A 19078-nucleotide genomic window follows, 5' to 3' on the forward strand; every position below is an offset into this window, starting at 1 on the left:
CAGTCACAGGAGGGCCAATGACCAGAGGAATAAACTGGTCTTGCTAACTGGGACATACAAAAGGAGAGTTACAAAAAGAGAGCACAGCCTCCTGTACAACTCAGGCAGTTACACAAGTGGCCTTCCTCATACGGCAGGCACACGAGGGCAAGGGCAGAGCACAGGTATGAATGCACCACAAACTCTGTGTGTGTGTGTGTGTGTGTACAGAGATCCCATATTTATCAACTTAGAGCAACTAAGCTATGTTTTTGCAGTGCAGATATAATCACATCTCCACACAGACCTTACATTTATCCCTCATCTGTATTTTTAAGTTTGCACAAGGGGCATGAAGTTGTCCCTTCTTCTTTAGCTCTCTTCCAGCTTGCTACCCCATATCAGAATATCTAAGACATACGGTACATTTTCTTCTATTACTTGTGTCCTTTTGGAGAAGGTCATCTACTGCTTGAACTAGAAGCACTTAATTATTAGTAAATGACAGTATTTGTTTACAAACAGGCAGAGGAGCAGCGTTGTGTAGCGAGTGTCTCCTGAACATCTTGGCCCCATCCTTTTCTTTGACACCAGACAGGCAAAGGGCAGGGACACTTGCCAACTGAAGGATTTGCAAGTTCCAAATCACATCCTGCCGGGATCCTTGTCTACCAAAGGGGATGTTCTCTCCTGGAGCTGTCGTATCAGTCAGTGTCCCTGGTGAGGAGCTCCCCTCTTGCTCCACCCATTTATATGCCTCCAAGAAAGTTAACTCTCTCTTTACACTTATGGACTTTGACTTAGCAGAAGGGGGAATGAGGTGGGGGCAATGACAGTGGAGAAATGGCAAGACATTGTGTCCTCCTCTGTAGAAAATCACTATCGTCACAGAAAAAATAAAATTCATTCTCTTTATTGGCCAAACAACACTCAAGTCCCACTTCAATCTGACTGAACTATGGGTGTATTTTATCCAGTACTGTGTATCCTTCTTCAGCTATAGAGTCAGGACAAGAGATGAACAGCTGGCTCAGTGCTAGAGTGAAGGGACATGGTTAGCTCCCATGTGCACAAAGAGCCTCTCTGGCTGCAGAAGACAAAATAAAAACTGTAAAATTTTGCTCTGTGAATGTAATTACTTATCACTTTAAAAAAAAAATTACAGTAATTTTGATCACAAAAGGACAGGATTCTAAAAAAGGAAAAGTAGAGTAAGAAGTGAGAAGAAACAGGCTCAAGGATAAAAAAAAGAACATGTAAAGAATCACTTTTCTTTTTACTTCAGAGACAAGGACTCTATTGTAATATTCTATAACTTTTCTTTGAAAAAAGAAAAAAAGACTGAATCCATACCAGGAGAAAGACAGAAATCATCTGATACTAAATGACAGACTCAATCCCCTACTTTCCATGTCAGACTGAAATCTATGTTTGATAAAAATCTTTTTGTCCCATACTAAATATGTAGATGTCGACTGTTTATCACCGACACAGTAAGACCACCAGTGACTCCAATGGAGTGTTATAGTATAGACTTCCATAGAAGTATGGACTTAGGACAGGCAGTCCTCTACATACAGGTACTCTTCACTTCCGTAAACCCACATCTTCAAGCTTTGCTTATATATAATGATACTTTTATATATGTGTGTGTGCATGTATATACATACAATATGCAAAATAATTCTTTTTAGTGTCCTTAATTATTTTTATTATCCAATGTGCTCAAAAGGCATCCTTCTCTACTTAAACTTTCCTTGCTGAACTTTGGTACATCTTTTCTCTATATCTATAAATGCAAACTGCCTGCTGTGTATCCAGACAGCAGTCAGAGAATTTTAAAGATTTAATATTGTTAAACAGGCTAAATACATGGCTGAGAAGATGCAAAATATACGTGCAACACGTGCAGAAATTAATCCTGACCTATTTAACAAACCATCTTAAACTACTCCATAGAAAAATTACTGGAAGATAGCGAGTGATACTAACAAAACAGCATTGACTTTTCCCTCCCCACAATTCTTGCCATAGATTATGACTGTGCTGCCCTGTACAGAAGAAGCTGCTTTCATTTGCTCACCTAACCACCTTCCTTCTCAGTTTCACAGCTCAGCAGGAGACAGAAGTCACCTTCTGCTTCTAACCTTCCTGGCTTGTTTTGCCCTTCACTGCGAAGTCAAACGGCATACATTCATATGTGCACACAGGCATATACATGTTTGTTCTATGATTTTTGATAAAAATATACAAATAAAGAGAAAAGTTGTTGTCATCATATTTAGACACCCAGTAAAGTGATAAACCAGTATCTACAGTATCAGCACATCTACTCTGATGATGTCGAAATTTCATTCATTTCATACTACAAGCTATACTACAAAAATCAAACAACTTCAAATTTTGATTTTTCAAACTGTACTTCACTGACTCTGATCTGACAACTTATTTCATAACTTAATAAGGAGATTTTGTTTATTTCTCTCACAAGCATGAAGTTTGATCTACAGTTCTGGTCCAAGAATTTGTGTGTGACATGCCTGATTCGACTTTTAACATCACAGCTTATAGTTTGGGGGATTTTTCAATTTTAATAATCATACCACAGGTTCAGGGGAAAATTACTACAGAAAGAAAATATCAGCAATATCAAAGAAAGCAGAAGGAAAACAATGCCCCTAACTAGGAAAAGAAGAAAGACTACATAAGGTTTACAGTAGGGGACAGGAAGAAAGATGCTAGGATTCTCCTCCGACGTCTTCCACAGCTTTGCTCTGGGGACTCAAGACTTGGCACTTCCCTGTTTCCTCCTTTCCTACTCTCCCAATTTTAGTCTAAAACAAAACAGTTTTCTTTTGGCCGTGTCAGTCTCAATTATTAAGAACTCAAAAATAAAGCAATTCCTAGCCCTCTGTGAAACATTTCCTTGCTCAAAACTAAAAAGAAATTCAGTAATAATCACCTAGACTGCATAAGCTTCAACTATCAAAAGACAAGCTATATATATAAAAATATATATACACACAAGACAAATATAAAGCTGATACTGTAGGCTAGCTCTCCCTTTAATTGACCTATTAAGGTCTTGCAGTGCACAAGCTATGCAACACCATATTTTCTCAGACTTGAGTAATAAAAGCAACAAAATCATAAAGGAAAAATCTGAGCCTACTAAACCAGCGTCTCAGTCAAAATACAAATGGGGGGAAGGGTTGCTGGCTTTTTTTCCCTAAGTTTTGTTTAGATATATGAAATTATTTTGTTGAATAATTTATTTACATACTTTAATAACTCAATTTTCTATAGTACATTAGAAATTACACACACTACATTAAAACACTGAAATTATAATATAAAAGTACTTTTGATTCAATATGGATATGCTTGTGCTATTCTCCAATTCTGGTTACTAAACAGATTCATGACAGAAGCACTGAAGATACAAGCAGCAGTCCGTGCTTGTTAAAGAGAAGAAAACTCGGGAAAAAAAGTTAATTTCTGATACATAAGCAATCATCAAAAATAACAAAAAAGTAATGTAACTATTCAAAACTTCAATGTGATTACTGAAATTATGCTTTAAATGGAACTCAACTTTTAACCACAGCAATTACCGAAGTGTTTCAGGACCTCAAAAACTCAGAGACGTGGGTGGCTCTTTTAGATGGCAGTCTTTTTGGAGGAGGGAAAACCAAAGGAAGGAAGTTATGACTTCCTTGCTCTGCGGAGAGTTCTTACTATTACATTTCCTGTCAACGTCTAGCAGTTGAAACACTTTCTAGTATAGCAGTTAGTGGTGGTGCTCACTTCTGAGTGTAAAGCAAAAAGAAGAGAAAGTATATGGTGAAGAGTAGAGGAAAAAGGAGAATGATAGAGGCCAGAGAAGTACAGGACTTAAATAAAAAGAAAAAAAAAGAAGAAAGAAAACCCTCAGGCACAATTGTGACCAACATTACAGACAAATACAGGGAGATTTCACACTTCAGTGCCTAACATCTGAAAGTTTAAAATGACAAACAACAGAAGCCAACTTTATTTGAAAACGCAGAAATTTCTCAGAGAAACATAATGCTGGTTCATGAACTCAATATTGTCTACTTACTTTAGAGGAAAATGCAACAGATAGTACAACCTGCCATGAATTAAAGGTTAGGGCCAAATGCCAAAGCTTATGAGTTGATGTTTCCTTCAAAGTGTTTTACCCCATCCAACATAAGTGTGGATTTTTTGCACTATCCATGCAACAGTTGCATCTTCTTTTGAAACTTGTTAAGCATTTTTTCAATTTAGGGACAAAATTCGTACTGATACCCTGCGTTAATTATGTATTATGTTAAAGCATTTCTTCCTCCCCTCTCCATTTTTAAATTAGTGTCATCTTTCTGTTCTGCTGAATAGAAACTCTTCTTATTTCTACCTTATGAGAAGAAGCAGGTAGGTCTGCTATACTCAGCAGTAAAACAACTCAGTGCTTGGCAAACCAAGTGAAAAGACACAAATTGTCAAAATCCAAATCATTATTCTGTGTGGAACTCCAGTCAGGGCTAAAAACATAAAACTAATATTTTTGTCGATAAAGACAGGTATCTAACTACAAAGTTTATCCCACCTCATTGAAATTAATTTCTGGTAGGAAGCAGCAGACTATGACAATTTATAGGTTATTTACTCCTGAGGCATTTTAGTGAGTGCTCAGTCCCTGCATCTAATTGCATCCATTTAGTTACTGGTTATATCAGACATACCTAAAACATGCCTGGGATCTATTAAAATAGAGTGGTTACATGTTAGTTGTACAGCATACAGATTCTTAACCAAAATTCCTGCCTCTAGCAGTACACTGTCAAAATCTCACTTCCTCTTTCTCAAGGGGCTGAATTTATAAGACTGACATATGAGGTAGTAGGAGGACAAGAGAGAGAACATACACCTCCAAGGAGCCAACGCCACCAGTGGCAGATCAATGAACATTTTTCAGACTTCTCTCTTTAAACCACCATATCTTTCTTTTTGCTGATACTAAGCGTGCAGTTCAGGGAACAGTTGTAGGAAAGGCTAGGACACAAGTATGAATGAGAGAGTGAAGAGAAAAGGTGTCGAGAAACAGATACTGAACCACATATTTGCTGTTAATTCAGCTGCTACAACACTGGTTCCTACCTTATTCAACAGCCTCATGAACAGACTAGAAGAACTGCTGGAAATAAGACACTGAACAAGCCATGGCAATTTTGCTGTGACTCAGCCATGCCCATCTGTCTTACAGGACTGCCAGAAACTGGACTGCAAAGGGAAACACCACGTCCGCTACTGGACTACAAAGGGAAGGATTTCTTGCAGGGATGGTTTTGGGGAGTATGTTTTACGTGGTGTATGGGACTTGTTCTGAAAACCACCTAAATCAATGAAAGACCTTCAAATGACCTAGTACGAGACCCTAGTACTTGTTAAAGCATATGGGTATTAAAAAACAATATTCAACATTAACAGTGTTTCTATCAATGTCAGATTACTGTAATTCTCATTTTTCAAGGGTTGATCTTGGTCAAGACAGGACATGGTTGTGTAAGTTCTTATCCCACTTTTCTTTTAGAACACAGGTGTTTTCTTATCGGGGGAAGAAATGGGTTTAGTTTCTTTAGCACATCTTACAGTACAGGTCCATTCCAAAGATCAAGTCAGGTTTACAGCCAGGTTTTCACCTGGATGTAAACCACCCTTTATTACAGGTTTTTAGTCCTTGAAATGCAACTTCAGCTTACAACAGTTATTTTAAAATTGCATTTATTGGAACGATGTTAAATAGTACTTTAAATTAAATACTTAATGATGAGGATGGATGATGGCCTGGAAAATTTTTTGAACAATAATAGTGGTCCATTGATGCAAAAAGCTTGAGAACCTCTTGTCTCTGTTAAATGAAAATCTCCTCTGTCTCATGGAGGGACTGAGGAAGCACTCCGTCTCTATAAGAGAGATTACAATCCATGTGGTTGTGGGACAACATGCACATATGGGATCTTATTAGCCATTCCTGGCTTTCTCCAGATCATGTGCTTCAAAGGCACAAAAAAAAAAGTCATGACTTTCCCCTCATATTTCCTACATTTTATTCCCTTTTATCCATTTTAAAAGCCACTGTCAGACTCCAGGAAACAAACAGTTTAAAAGCCATCTCCTTCCAAAAAGTAATTGGTGTTCTCCAAAAAAAAAAAAAGGCAGCAGTCTTTCTTGCAGGGCAGACCACATAGTTCTTATTCACTCATGTGCTGCAAGCCAAGGTTGGGCACTCACAGGCATATCCCATCATGTGCTCGGATATACCGCTGGTTCTGGAAACCCATTTATCCAGTGGCAATGAGTTCTACAGTCTAATTATGCTCTGTGTGAATAAGTACTCCCTTATATTCATTTCAGCTATGGCTTTACTGTGGTTTCCATCACACCTAGAATGACACAAAATGTGTCCCAACACTTAAAAGTAATAACAAGTTATAAAGCAGAACTTAGGCTAAAACAATTAAGAAAAAAATAAATCCTGAACGATTCCCCCACCCACCCATCTTGTACAATGAAATCACGTTTTAACCACTGCACTGTCCCCGAAGCTACACTAGCCTTTTTCTTTTAATGTTTCCTAGCAGGGTTACCACCAGCACAGCTCCAGCTGAGCCACCAGCATTTTCAGCAGTGTGTCTTCTAATCATCCTCAGAATAGCCAGAAGTAAGTTACTGCTGCTTTGAAACAGAATTTACATTAGAAAAAGTCTGTCTCTTATTAGCTAGGCAGAGTACTGGAAACACCAGCAGCCAGTTGTAAAACTTCATTTGTATCCAGAATTCCAAAGCCATTATTTAATTTGTTTGGAAAAAATGTAACTTGGAAAAAAAGCCAACAAAATAATTAAATAAGAAGACGTGTTTGTTATTAAAGATCCATAAAAATGCAAGTAGGCTTGAAATCCAAAGGATCTGAAAATTAACACTGCAAGTACATAAAAGGAAAAGCATACTGAATAGGGCTGGCTGGAAAACAACAATTCCATTTTGCTAAACATTTCAAGGCTTTGAAATTTGTTTTTGTTCCAATATGAAACAAAAATGAGACTTTCTTAAAGTTTTCATGAAATGAGAATGAGAGAGAGAATATTCACTCCCTCTGGACCTGAAAAAATCTTCCCAACAAAATTGTCTCCAAAATAGATAATGTTTCCATGAAACATTCTGGTTTTGATGAAACAGCATTTTTCAACAGGAAAAAAAAGTGTCAGCAGAAATATCATAGCCATTCTAATAGCAAAGGCTTATCTAGATCAGATGCTTGTACATATAAATTAATTTAAGAACTGAACCAATCTCATTAGATTTATATAGGTCCCCATGTGAACACTGTATCACTTCACTTAGAAAGATACTCCATAAAATACTTGATCTATTTACAGTTTTTTCCTCGATTAAAGATATTTTATTTTATTCAAAGAATGTAAAAGGAATCACAGAATAAGCAACATCTGAGAGGTACCATAAGTCAATTCGTTACTTATCTGGGGAATTTTTCTATAAACCTGAGGAGATTCTTATTCCAAAATAAGAATGGCTTTACGATTTGCAAGATTTTTTATTTTTTTTTAAAGAAACTTAAACTGTGCTTCCAAAACCATATAGATTTAACTGAATTAAGCTCTCATGTACTAAGGGAAAGTCTGTGCTTGAAACTTCAACCCATACTGGGCAGCACTGTAGAAAAACATACTGTAGTAAACAGTTCTGCAATGAAAGGGAGATGAACTAATGTTTTTAAGTCTTTGAATCTACTGAAGAGGAAGAAAACACTCCTATTTTATGAAATATTGCATATAGTACTTCTTCTCTATTCCTTTCTCTGCTAAGTGTGTATTTGTGTGTTAGCTTATTTATGCTCATTTTGGAGCATGCTTGGCTCAAGTACTATTGGATGCCCCAAAAATGGCAATGAGGACATTTAATTGAACAAAGCCAGATTCAGTTGTTCCAAAGAATATTGATCACAGAAATAAATAAAAAGGTAGATCACCTCTGCCTGCCACAGCATGCAATACATTCTCCCATGAATTGTTCTCACCTTCCTCTTGTAGTTCTTTGCAAAATTTTCATTCCAGCTAAGCAGCAGAATTTTCCTTCCCATCTCCTGCAATACTGCCCAATGTCATCTGCAGAACTCAGGGACTGCAACTGCACTTCACTGAACATACCATAGGCATCCTGGACAAGGAGGCATAACCTGCAAAACATTCCTCTGTTACTCATTGGCTTCTGTTCATAACAAACTAGGTAGCAAATTTCTGAAAATTATATTACAAGCTTCAGGACAGGGCTTATCCTCTACAGTATCTGGAGAATTCCTACCAAATAATGTATCCATAAACAAACCCAACATAATTAAAGGTTTTCTCATGTATATTTTCAGGAGGTAAAAGGGCCATGAAATAGAGAAGCATGACTGAAAAAAAGCATAAAGGGCTTGCACTGGGGATTAGACAAATTAACTGCTGTGCGCTACGTAGTTCGTGTACTTATAAAGAAAGAAGGTTGAGTTTTTGCCTTACTTGAGGTGAATTCTGCCATGCAGAGTAACGACGCAAACGTATATGTGTGTGTGTATAAACACAAAAATTCTGATTAGAAGTAAACAAAGCAACATATTTCACAAGTAATAATCACCAACACTGAAACTGGCAAAGCAAGCAGTACATTTTCTATAACTTTTTTAAGAGTCCTGAGGATGCAAAGAAGATTGAAATGTCAATTCTTCTTTTTAAAAAAAAAAGCAACATGAAACTGCAGATTAGTACATTCAATATTGGCTATGAAGAAGCCCAGAGGAACTATTTTAAGGAGGTAATTAAAGAACCTGCTAAACAAACAATTTGATTAAAGTAATCTATGGAAGTAGGGGCTGTAGGGCTGGGAAGTATTGCTTAACCAACTTGCTGGCATTTCGAGAAGATATTACTGTCATAGCAGATAAGGAAAAATCAGTGGCTGTCATACATTTAGATAGTCAAAAATGCATTTCACAAGATTCTGCACCTGAGATGAGCAGCCACGATAGCGTGAGTCATGCAGTGCTGGAAGAAGGAGGCTGCTGTCTACAAGATTGGTTTAATTGCCCCAGAGACAGTTAGGCATGGAAACTTTTCAAAGGGAGACAAAAATTACCTTTGAGGGTAGCACACGCATCTTTATTTCTAAATAAAACTCAGGGGTGCACTAGGCAGCAGAATTCAGTTCATTTCAAAGGTACATGCCAAAACTACCTTCTCCAGAGCAGCAGCATTGTTCACAGCAAGCCGACTCCAACTGCTTTTGGAGCACGTTATATAACATATATGCATCCTGAAAGCATTCAACAGTAGTCATTATATCTTTATAAAACACATCTTAAATGAAATGAGCTCCTACATTTCTCTGGAAAAAATCGATGTATTTTCTTTGCAGGGAAGCTTAGGCACATGGAAGACCATTAATCACAGTTTCTTGCTCATTATGAACTGTCTAACTTTGGCTTACACACTTAAGAGGGCTGTATTCGTCATAGGATACAACCCCAAAGCCTTTCAGACATCAGTAGCTGTGCAAGCACCAGCTGAGAGTCCTCATTTTTCAGATTCTGGTGCTGGTTTTGAGGAGCAGGGAGTGGTAGGACTGAACACAAATGAAGGCTCCTGTATCTTCCCCGTATTTCTAGCTACAACAGTCCTACACAAACAGAGTCTTCACCAGGCAAAGAAACCTTAGGTACAATTCCTCCACAGCCTGCCAAGGTTAAGAAGTCCTTTAGAGCCGTGAAACACTGCTTCTACCCTGAGCAATGACAAATAGGAGGAAACCAAACGCTGTTGTGATGTGTAGGCTGGAAGGATACATACCCTCATCTCTGGGATGAGTGGTGTTCCCAGCCTAGAAAGCGGGTGACTGTCCTAACAATACAAACCTGTGTCTTCAACAGCTCTATCACTCTTTACATTCTCTGTGTAAAACAATCCGTGAGATGCCTTCTGGATTTGTACCACAAGATCACCTCCAACTCAACAGAACAAAGATTGATGTGCTATGAACATGACAGCCCAGAAGCAGAAAAACTACGGTTGCCTGCCACTTTCCACGTTAGGACCTTGCAATCGGTTAAAAACTCTCCTGAGTTTTAACTGATTTGACTGAAACTCCTCATGCTATTTTTTTGTTTGGAAAAACAGAGCTAATATGCTCTGGACATTTCTGAAAATCAGATTGAGGGGAACAGGAAAAACAAAGCAAACAGTTTTGCCTATGTTAACAAAACATTCAGTGACTGTTAATTGTGAAAACTTGGGCCTCCATATCTTGGAGCAAGCAAGGGACAACTGAGTTAGTGTCTCAGATCTGATCAGTTCAGCAGTCTCGTAACTGATCACTGGAATTTCTCGTATCTTTAGTGAGACATAACTGAATGCAAGTAAATCTCAGACTAGTTGGCACCAGGCTCATATTAAGTCCTCCGGGACATATTCATTGCCCAAATAAAATTAGCTTGGTTGGTGCTGAAGACATCAGTTGCTACAAGTGCATTTTCCCGGTCCTTTTAAGCCAAGCATAGAGATGGCTGCTGTCAGACATGGGAGTCTCAACACCCCGCATCCCTGGCCGCATATTTCCATCCCTTTGTGGCGGCAGCATAAATGGCTAGGATAGGAAACTGATCTGACCAAAAAAATACTGTAGCCAAATAATCATCATCATCATCAGATCAGCTCCTTGAACATTAACTCTGTAGAAGTAAACTCCTATTTGCATGGAGAACTACTTCTAGACAAGGATGTATTTTCCAGGCAGGATTAGGAGGCTGAAGCTCCCACTCCGGCTGTCTAGTGTATGCAGCACAACATCCCAGGTCATACGATGGCAGAATGGTCATCTTACGATCAAGCTCGATATACAGAAGTAAAGGAAGAACTGTGTAACTTGAGGCTTATGTCACTAATGTTCCCATTCACACTAGTAACACATTTATGATTATTGGCATCATGAAGGAACACAGAGCAGCAGAACCTATGGCATCAGACTCCAAGTACTTTTGCTCTATTAGGACCGTACACGTGAGCAGACATCCACTATACTACACTTGTTCTAAGAGTATCCAAAAGGTAGTCATGATTTCTCTGCAGCATGCATTTAAAATGAAAGGTATATATTCACTCACTTGGAAGACAAAATTTCACAGATAACCTTCAGATGCCCAATTTCAGACTAAAAGATGAGGAATATCCCAAACTAACACTATGAAGAGAACTTCACAAACACACATTCCCTTCTTCAGCAGACTTTTAAAACAGTATGAATGAATGATGACAAAAAACTTGAAATATTCTCAACATCATTTGATCTGTCTCACACTAATTTAGTAGGTAATGCTATAGGTATTTAATGATGAGTGACAACTGATTTTCCTACTTAATGACTATCATGAAATCAGCTGAATCCCACAACAGACTCAGCGATGCATTTGGAGAACAATTCTCATGTTCTCTGAAAGCGGTTCTGTTCTTACAGATTTTGCACACGCTGTTAGCATCACTAACAGTAGTTCAGCTGCTTTCAGAGGCTGTTGATTCATGGCCTTAACTTCCTCACCAGCATTGGTTTCTTCCTTGATTTCACTTTATTCCCAGAAAAGTGCATTTGTATTATTTTCCCCATGTTACAATATTGCTCTCATACTGCAGCAAATGTTCTTGCCAATTACGTTTTAGCAGCAAGTCTAACTGTGATTAAAGCAACAGTTTGTCCCATGATTTTTTCCCCCCTTTAAAGCTCACTACCAGGATGAAAACCCACATCTAAATTATGAGACAAGCTGCAAATCCAAAATTAGTATCTCCCCCAGGAATTCAGCATTTATGTTTTGTGCACATCTATCACAAATATTTTTTTTTCCATAAAACGTGGTGTTTGTATTAAATCAGTCAATCAGCTTAAACATACCTTTACCAATGCCTTGTCAGTATACATAGTAATGAACTGTTAAAAAAAAGAAGGGCAAAATCTCCATTTTTATCAGTGGTGCTCATGTAGGGAGGAAATAAGGGCGATCTTTATTTTTGGGACAACAGGATGCAACCCTGCGTAAGACCTGAATTTAAAATATGGGTTTGGAAACTGAAATTTCTCATGCAAAGGAGCAGAGAATTCACTCCAGGAGTGAGGGGTAGCAGGAAAGCTGGTAGAGGAGTGAATGAGGGAGATGCAGACTAAGGAAAAGGTGAAGTATGACTCATTGGTAACAACAAAGGGGGCGAAGATAGAGAATGATAAGAAGTGAGGCAGAGATTAGCCTTTTTTTTTTCCTTTTCTTTTTTTTTTTTTTTAAGTAATGACACAGTAAGTCTCATGCAAAAGCTTGGGAAGATTTTGTTAATTTGCTAATAGCCAGGAGCAAGGATGGGGGCTGGGGGAAGATGAGACTGATTACTCTGCATTACTTCTATGACTGTGCTGATCTTTAGGACAAAATGTCTCCCAGTAGAAATCTGGAGAGGATTACAGGATTACTCTGCCATGCCCTTCTCCTAGTTAGTCACTCCTCATGGATAAAGGGTAAAGCCTTCTTTTACTATTACTTTTTTATGCATGGAAAATCATATCTCTCCATACTGCTGCCTCATATCGGGTGGCTGACTTTCTGGAGAGGTAAGGGTGACAAAAACCTTCTTCAGCTTTGGTCACCTCCAGCCTCCTCATCAGCTAGTGGAAAAGAGTAAGAAAAAGAAGATCTGCCTGCGGAGGAGATGAGAGCACACAGAGGCCAGAACTGACGACACAGGGATTGCCTTTACTGAGTCTTGTGAAAACAAGCAGCAGAAATTTGTCATGAACAGATCTTAACTAACAAATAATTGTTTTACCCTTGGGTAGGAGGACAACCATATGGCCCACAGCAGCTCTTCTCCATGTATAGCTAAGCTGTGCAGTTCAGCATGCGGAGCAAGACAGCCGGGCAAATGCCACCACCTTCGCAGTGCTCAGCAGTGACTTCATTAGTTGCTCTTTCTTTGGAAGGGAGGGAAAGGGGGGAAAGGGGAAATGCCTGAAAACTAATTGAATTGTATTAGCTCTGATATTTGCTCATTCTTTACCTTAACCATCCAAGAGACAGCTGCTGCTGCTTTGTTTGTCAGAAGGACTTCTTATCTCTTTGAGGTGCGGTCCTAGCAGAAGCATAAAGCACACGTACATAAACACACATAAACAAAAACCCCCTCTCCCTTAATCACCAGAGGCACAACACTACCTACACAACTCCAATTCAGCAACTTGTCTGGTCAAGTCTCAAGGTGGAGCTGATTAACTCCTGCTAATATGGCTCAGATTCAAATTGCAACCTGCAGGACACCACCCTACTGGGATTTAATTTATCCCTACCTTATGCACTCCTTGCATTCACCATACTCGTATTACCTCTGAAAAATCAAAGCTCTGGGCACAGGTCTAAACACACAGGGACAACCATCCATCTCCCCCACTCCCTCGTAAAACTAGTAGGATTTTCCTATTAAAAGCACCATATTCACCAGATCACACACTGCTTCACGTTCCCTTTTGAAAAGTATGTACTCGCTACAGCCTTCTTTAGGGAGACACAAGATTCAGAGTTTTCTGCTTAAAATCCATGCCATTTGCTGTCACTAAATAGTGAGTGAAGCTCTACAGAGCATAACTGTGGACTGAACGATACAAATAAAAATTAATGATGATGATGACTAGCCCCTTCTATGCATAGGTTGCAGAGGTACACAGGTACAGAGGAAAACACAAGAACTGCTGCTTCCAGTTTATAAGGGGAATGTCAAGCTCAAAGAAGAATCCTGGTCATAACTCCCTCCAAGTACAGATGTTTCTAGCACCCAGGCTGGTGCTCTGGGTTGAAGCACTGCAATGACCAGAATAGCCATCATTTGCTTTGAAAACTGGAGGTTTAAAGTTACTGAAAAGCGGAGTTTGTGATCATGTACATTTTTATTTGGTAACTGTGGAAGGACCCAGATGGAAGGAAAGGAGAAGGCAGTTCTGGAGTGATGGACCTGGCAGAGTGGGAACAGCACACACGTTTAACACCAGAGACTCCAGTTCCCTCCAGCGAGAGACAGGCTGTCCTTGCAGAAGTACTGGTGGAAACTGCACGTGTGACAGGAGTACCACCAGGGTAATGAGTAAGTCTTATCTCAGCATCTCAAATAGAAAATATGTAGCAGAGGCCTCCCCGGTCTCAGGAAAGGAATCTTTTTTTTGCAGGCGCTTCTTAGCATGTGTGTAACAGAGTATTCATATAACACACTTTGCAAATAACTCACTACAGTTACTATACCAAGCCCATAATCTTGGATTTTCTTTGTTTTTCCTTACATTTGTATACATATGTTTAAAAAAATGAAAAAGAGTGAGAGAGGTTATAAAATAACTGTTGCTTATTTTTATTCCCTTCCTTGAATAATCACTTACTTCAATACAAACTGGAAAATCAAATGCAACTTCCACAAGGTCTTTCATGAATCCCCGCCTGCTGACTGCTTTTTCCATTTTTTCACTCAGGTAATCCTTCCACCTACTATTTTCTGTCTATGACCTGAAGAAGCAGCACTTCTGTGGGAAACGGCTTTTGTGTGTAGGAAGAGACCTGTATGAGCCAAACATATCAGCAGGGCTACCTTTTTAGTGCAGAACATGCATGTAGAGAATGGAGCTCCACAGCACTGTAAATGTTCCCACTCAAAACATGGAACACCACCTGCCTGGTGGGAACTATGTACAACTTCTCGGGAATGGGTGTAGCACAAAAACCAGACAGCTTTTCATACTTGCAATGACAACCATGGCTTCACATGTGACAATTTTTTCAGCATAAACCATTTCTTCTATGAAGTTTTCATGTGGCACCAAATGAACTTTTTAAACTCCCCATCTGACACTGCCTCTAAGTGCACTTTCAAATTAAACTGCTGATGTGTGTGTTTTATTTGTACACAGAATTTTACTCAAAAGTAAACAAAACATTTAAAGCCATAAAAAGACATTCCTCACATCCACTCAAACATAATATGGAGCCTAAGATATAATTTCAAACAGTTACAGAGTTGCATTTGAGAAATATTTTCAGTATCAAATAGCTTCACTTATCTCAGATTCATAAACGAATATTGAAGTTGTTCTATATTAATAGGTTAAATCTAAAGTATGTATGCCATGTAAGTAAAAATTTATAGTGATGGTTGGTTTGGAACACACGGAAAATTAAGGAAAAATAACTCCGTAAGTACTGCCTAAAAGTTTGTATAAAGGTTCAGCCACAACAGACCAGTAAGGCCTTCCTCCCTCCAGATCCCCCAGGCATGTCCACACTACACTGCACATAATTTATGGTCCTTCTGCTGAGATCCATTCCATACAGCTTGTTACGTAAATAAAAACAATTTTGGGTGGTAACAAAAAAGCAAGCACATCAGATCATCCCAGCTTGTTTCAGACTCACTATGCTGTTAATTGTAGTTGGTAAAAAAAATAATGATGCACACACTCCTCAGGTTCCTCAGTGTACCATTATTTCAACATGGAATCCCATTACAATCCCTTGGTTATTTCAGTATACAATTCAGAGAAAATATTATTTTCCTGTACGTCATGATTTACTAATCAAGAGTAAAAATGTACATTTAAGAAACTTACAGGCTCAGCTGAAAACTGCAAGTCTCTCTTATGGATGATCTCCAATAGAAAAATCATGTTCCAAATATAACGTGTAATTACCACTCAGCCATCTAAAGTACTTATCTATGAATCTGAGGAGGGGTTCTTTGTTTATTTTTTTAATCTTAAGACTTTGTAATTATTGTTTTGGCATCCAAGAATTCCAACAGTCGTTGAGGTGCTGCCAAAAGATCTTCTCTTTCAAGGTGCTCAGCACCCTCCTTTCCAAGAAAATCAGCATTCAGTTGCTGGTTCTGGCAATGTTTCACATCATCTTTGCCACGCTGTTTCCTCCACGCCTCAGTTCCTCATACGTAAAAATCAGAATAAAAGTCCTGTCTTCAAAGGGTGATCTGAAAGCAAAAGCTGAATAATATGGTGGTATCTAGGAGGGCAGGTCCACAAAGCCTGTTCTGTGTGCTAGATCCCATTTGAGTTGAGGGAGGAGACTACATATATGTATGGAGAGAGAGAGAGGGCTTCCTTGCTGTATCAATCCATTTCTTCTGCGCTACAGGGCTTAGAGAACTCTCAACTCCCCCTGCAAAACCCACGGCGAGGGCTTTACAGAATTACAGCATCTGGAATGAAGCAAGAACACCGTAGCAGTGGTATTGGGGTCCCTTATCTTTCAAGACCGTATTATTTGTGGATTCACCAGATTTACTTCTGAACCACACAGACCATGAATGGGATCCCAGGAGATTTTATTTAAAAAAAAAACCCAAAACAACAACATGAAGTGAGTGTTAAAAAAAATAACTGCCCATTTCAGCAGGCACAGAACATCCTAAAACATATTCTTGGTAGTATAACATTGCACATGTGCTTCCCCAGTGCATGTGAAAGGTAAATGAAATATAATAACACTGCGGGATTTCTTACAGAGCTGCGTCTGTATTCAATAAGACATTCTGCTGTTTCAATGCCACATCATCCCACCGAACTAGCAGAAGAATATAATATTCATCAAAATAAAGGGCAGAGCAAAGAGCAAAGAAGAAAAGCAGAAGTGAAATCTTGTTGGGGCTCCTTCCCCAGCAGAAAGGCAATTTTCCACTCTTTCTTGCAGGGTCCGCCGTTTCTGTTTTTCACTCACGCTGTTTTTCTTTACTCTCCTGTAGTGGCTGCCTTTCCTAGGTGTGTTTCTAAATGAGGGAGAGGGAGCGTGTTTGTGTGTGTGCGTCGCGTGTTTACAAGAGTTATGGTAGCAGTTCTCAGCAGTCCACCGAGAGTTCTAGGAAACAGCCCCTGTTATTTTATTCTGGGTCAATGTCAGCTCATGTCAGGCCGTAAAGATCACACAGGACAGCTCGCTCCATCTCGCAGTCCTGGCCGGAGGCCTCAATGGGAGAGGGAAAGGGAGCGAGCTGCGAGTGGGCGGAGAGCCTTCCCAGCACTCTACCAACCACCGCACGAGGAATTATGATAAACACCACTCTGGAAACCAGATACAACAGTACATTGTGTTCTTCTTCGGAAAAACAACCAGACTTCGGCTCACTTAAAGTAAACAGTTAATCCTGTTTATCTTTTTTTTTTCTTTCTTGTTGAGTTGTTAACAGAACAATCTCTTCTGCAAAGCAAATAAGAGATCTGTCCCTTAAATTCATACTGATTTTCTCTTCCTTCAAGAAAAAAAAAAATCAATTCGATATATAAACTTTCTACTATCGGCAAACAGTGTGGAACAACAATCTTTCTTGGCTTAAACTGACTTAACAAAGCAATGCCAAAACTGAATGAAACCTTTCCCTCACTTACATATTTTATTTTGGAAAACTGAAGTCCCAAACAGAGCATTCTATTCATCCCTTTTAACTATTCCTTTTCTGACGAGAACAAGCAAAACTGGTTAAAACAAAAAAAATCAAGATGCGTGGTATCCTTGCAGCCAGAGTGCAGGGTGCCTGGGGAGTACAGATTAGCTACTGAGCAGGGGGGTGGCTGTTCCCAGCTTTTCTCTGGGAGGTGAAAAGAGAGGAGTCAGACTAATCGACTGCAACTGAGGTAACAAACTGTTACCCTCCTTTTCAAAATATATGCTTACTGTGCAAATTCATTATGTCCCTGACTTCCAATATTAAGGGTGATTAATTAGAAAAGCAGATGGAATAGATTATCTTGTTTTGCTGTAGCCACCACAGTCTACCTATTAACTACTTCTTATTGGGGACTCCGAGTCCACTGAAAGCTGCAAGCTTTTCCAAAGGGAATTCTAATTTTTAGCACTCAGGAATTTAAATAGTTCTGAAAGTCAACAACGAAAGTGTGCTTAACATCCCCAGTCAGTAAAAGTTTGTTGATTTAGCTATTTATAATCATAAAAATACATGATTTGCAAAACTGAAAGAGAAGGAAAATATTTCCCTGTTTTATTTTTACTCATCTTGCAAGTTCTAAGATTCTGGGTTTTCTGTGCAACCGATGTCATCAAGTGCAAAAATGTAAATTCAGGTCTGGGAATGAAAGTCTGATTTTCAGATTTTATTTAGAATATTTTACGTGTAAAATTTTTGTATTTTTTATGCTTTTTCTGCCTTGAGATCTTAATTTATTTTGCATTTATTTTTAAATCTTTTGCAGCAGTTGCTGAATTTACGTCGCTCTCATGAGCTCTAAAGTGACAGAGCAGGACAGAGCAGCGCTATTTCCCATTGCAGAAACCGGACTGGGGAGGCAGCTATCAGCAGGCTGGGGCCAGAACCCTAGAGGAGCAGCCTCAGGACTATCCCCCCCAGTCCACCACTTCACCCACCATGGCCTCCAGCCAAGACTGGAAGAGCGAGTATGCCTCCAGCCAAGACTGGAAGAGCCAGTATTGGTAGGACAGGACTGCTGTTGAACACTTCATCTTGCTCCAAGTGTACCCTGTCATTTAACGCCCTCCTCCCAGTGCTGCACCTGCACAAGAAAAGCACGGTTGCTCTCTTATGATCGTGGGTTTGGCCCACCAAATTTGTCCCCAAATTGATGGACAGTCCACAGCGCTACCTATGAAGGACCCAATTATGCCAAGGTGCTGCAGCTCTGAGCAGAGTGGTTATTAGCTGCAGGACTGCAGGGGAGAAGCAATATACTTTGGTAAAACCTCTCTCTCAGGAAGCCAGAGGAGAATGTGGCAGTGCTATGGTCTCTGCTTGTTGGAGAAACTCCTGGACGTAGGAGAAGAAAGCAATAAACATAAATCATTTACGGTGCAGTTATAATCCACGTACAAAAGAGAACTCCCTTTGGCTCCCCAAGTTTTGACCCCGTGGTGGCTGGCTACCATCACGCCCTACTTCAGGAGGGAATGTATCAGCCAAGAGGAATGTGGACAAGAGGTGAATCGACTGGAGAT

General features: G+C 39.3%; 1 protein-coding gene across 1 annotated transcript in view; it reads right to left on the reverse strand.

Annotated features, from left to right (window-relative positions):
* Positions 1–19078, reverse strand: part of SPIDR (scaffold protein involved in DNA repair) — a 204624-nt gene that overhangs the window by 19849 nt on the left and 165697 nt on the right. The window contains 1 exon segment of the mRNA XM_050892140.1: positions 8081–8239. Within this exon segment, the coding sequence (XP_050748097.1) occupies positions 8081–8239 (159 nt within the window).

This window comes from Gymnogyps californianus, chromosome 2, assembly GCF_018139145.2.
Source record: "Gymnogyps californianus isolate 813 chromosome 2, ASM1813914v2, whole genome shotgun sequence".
Classification (NCBI taxonomy): domain Eukaryota; kingdom Metazoa; phylum Chordata; class Aves; order Accipitriformes; family Cathartidae; genus Gymnogyps; species Gymnogyps californianus.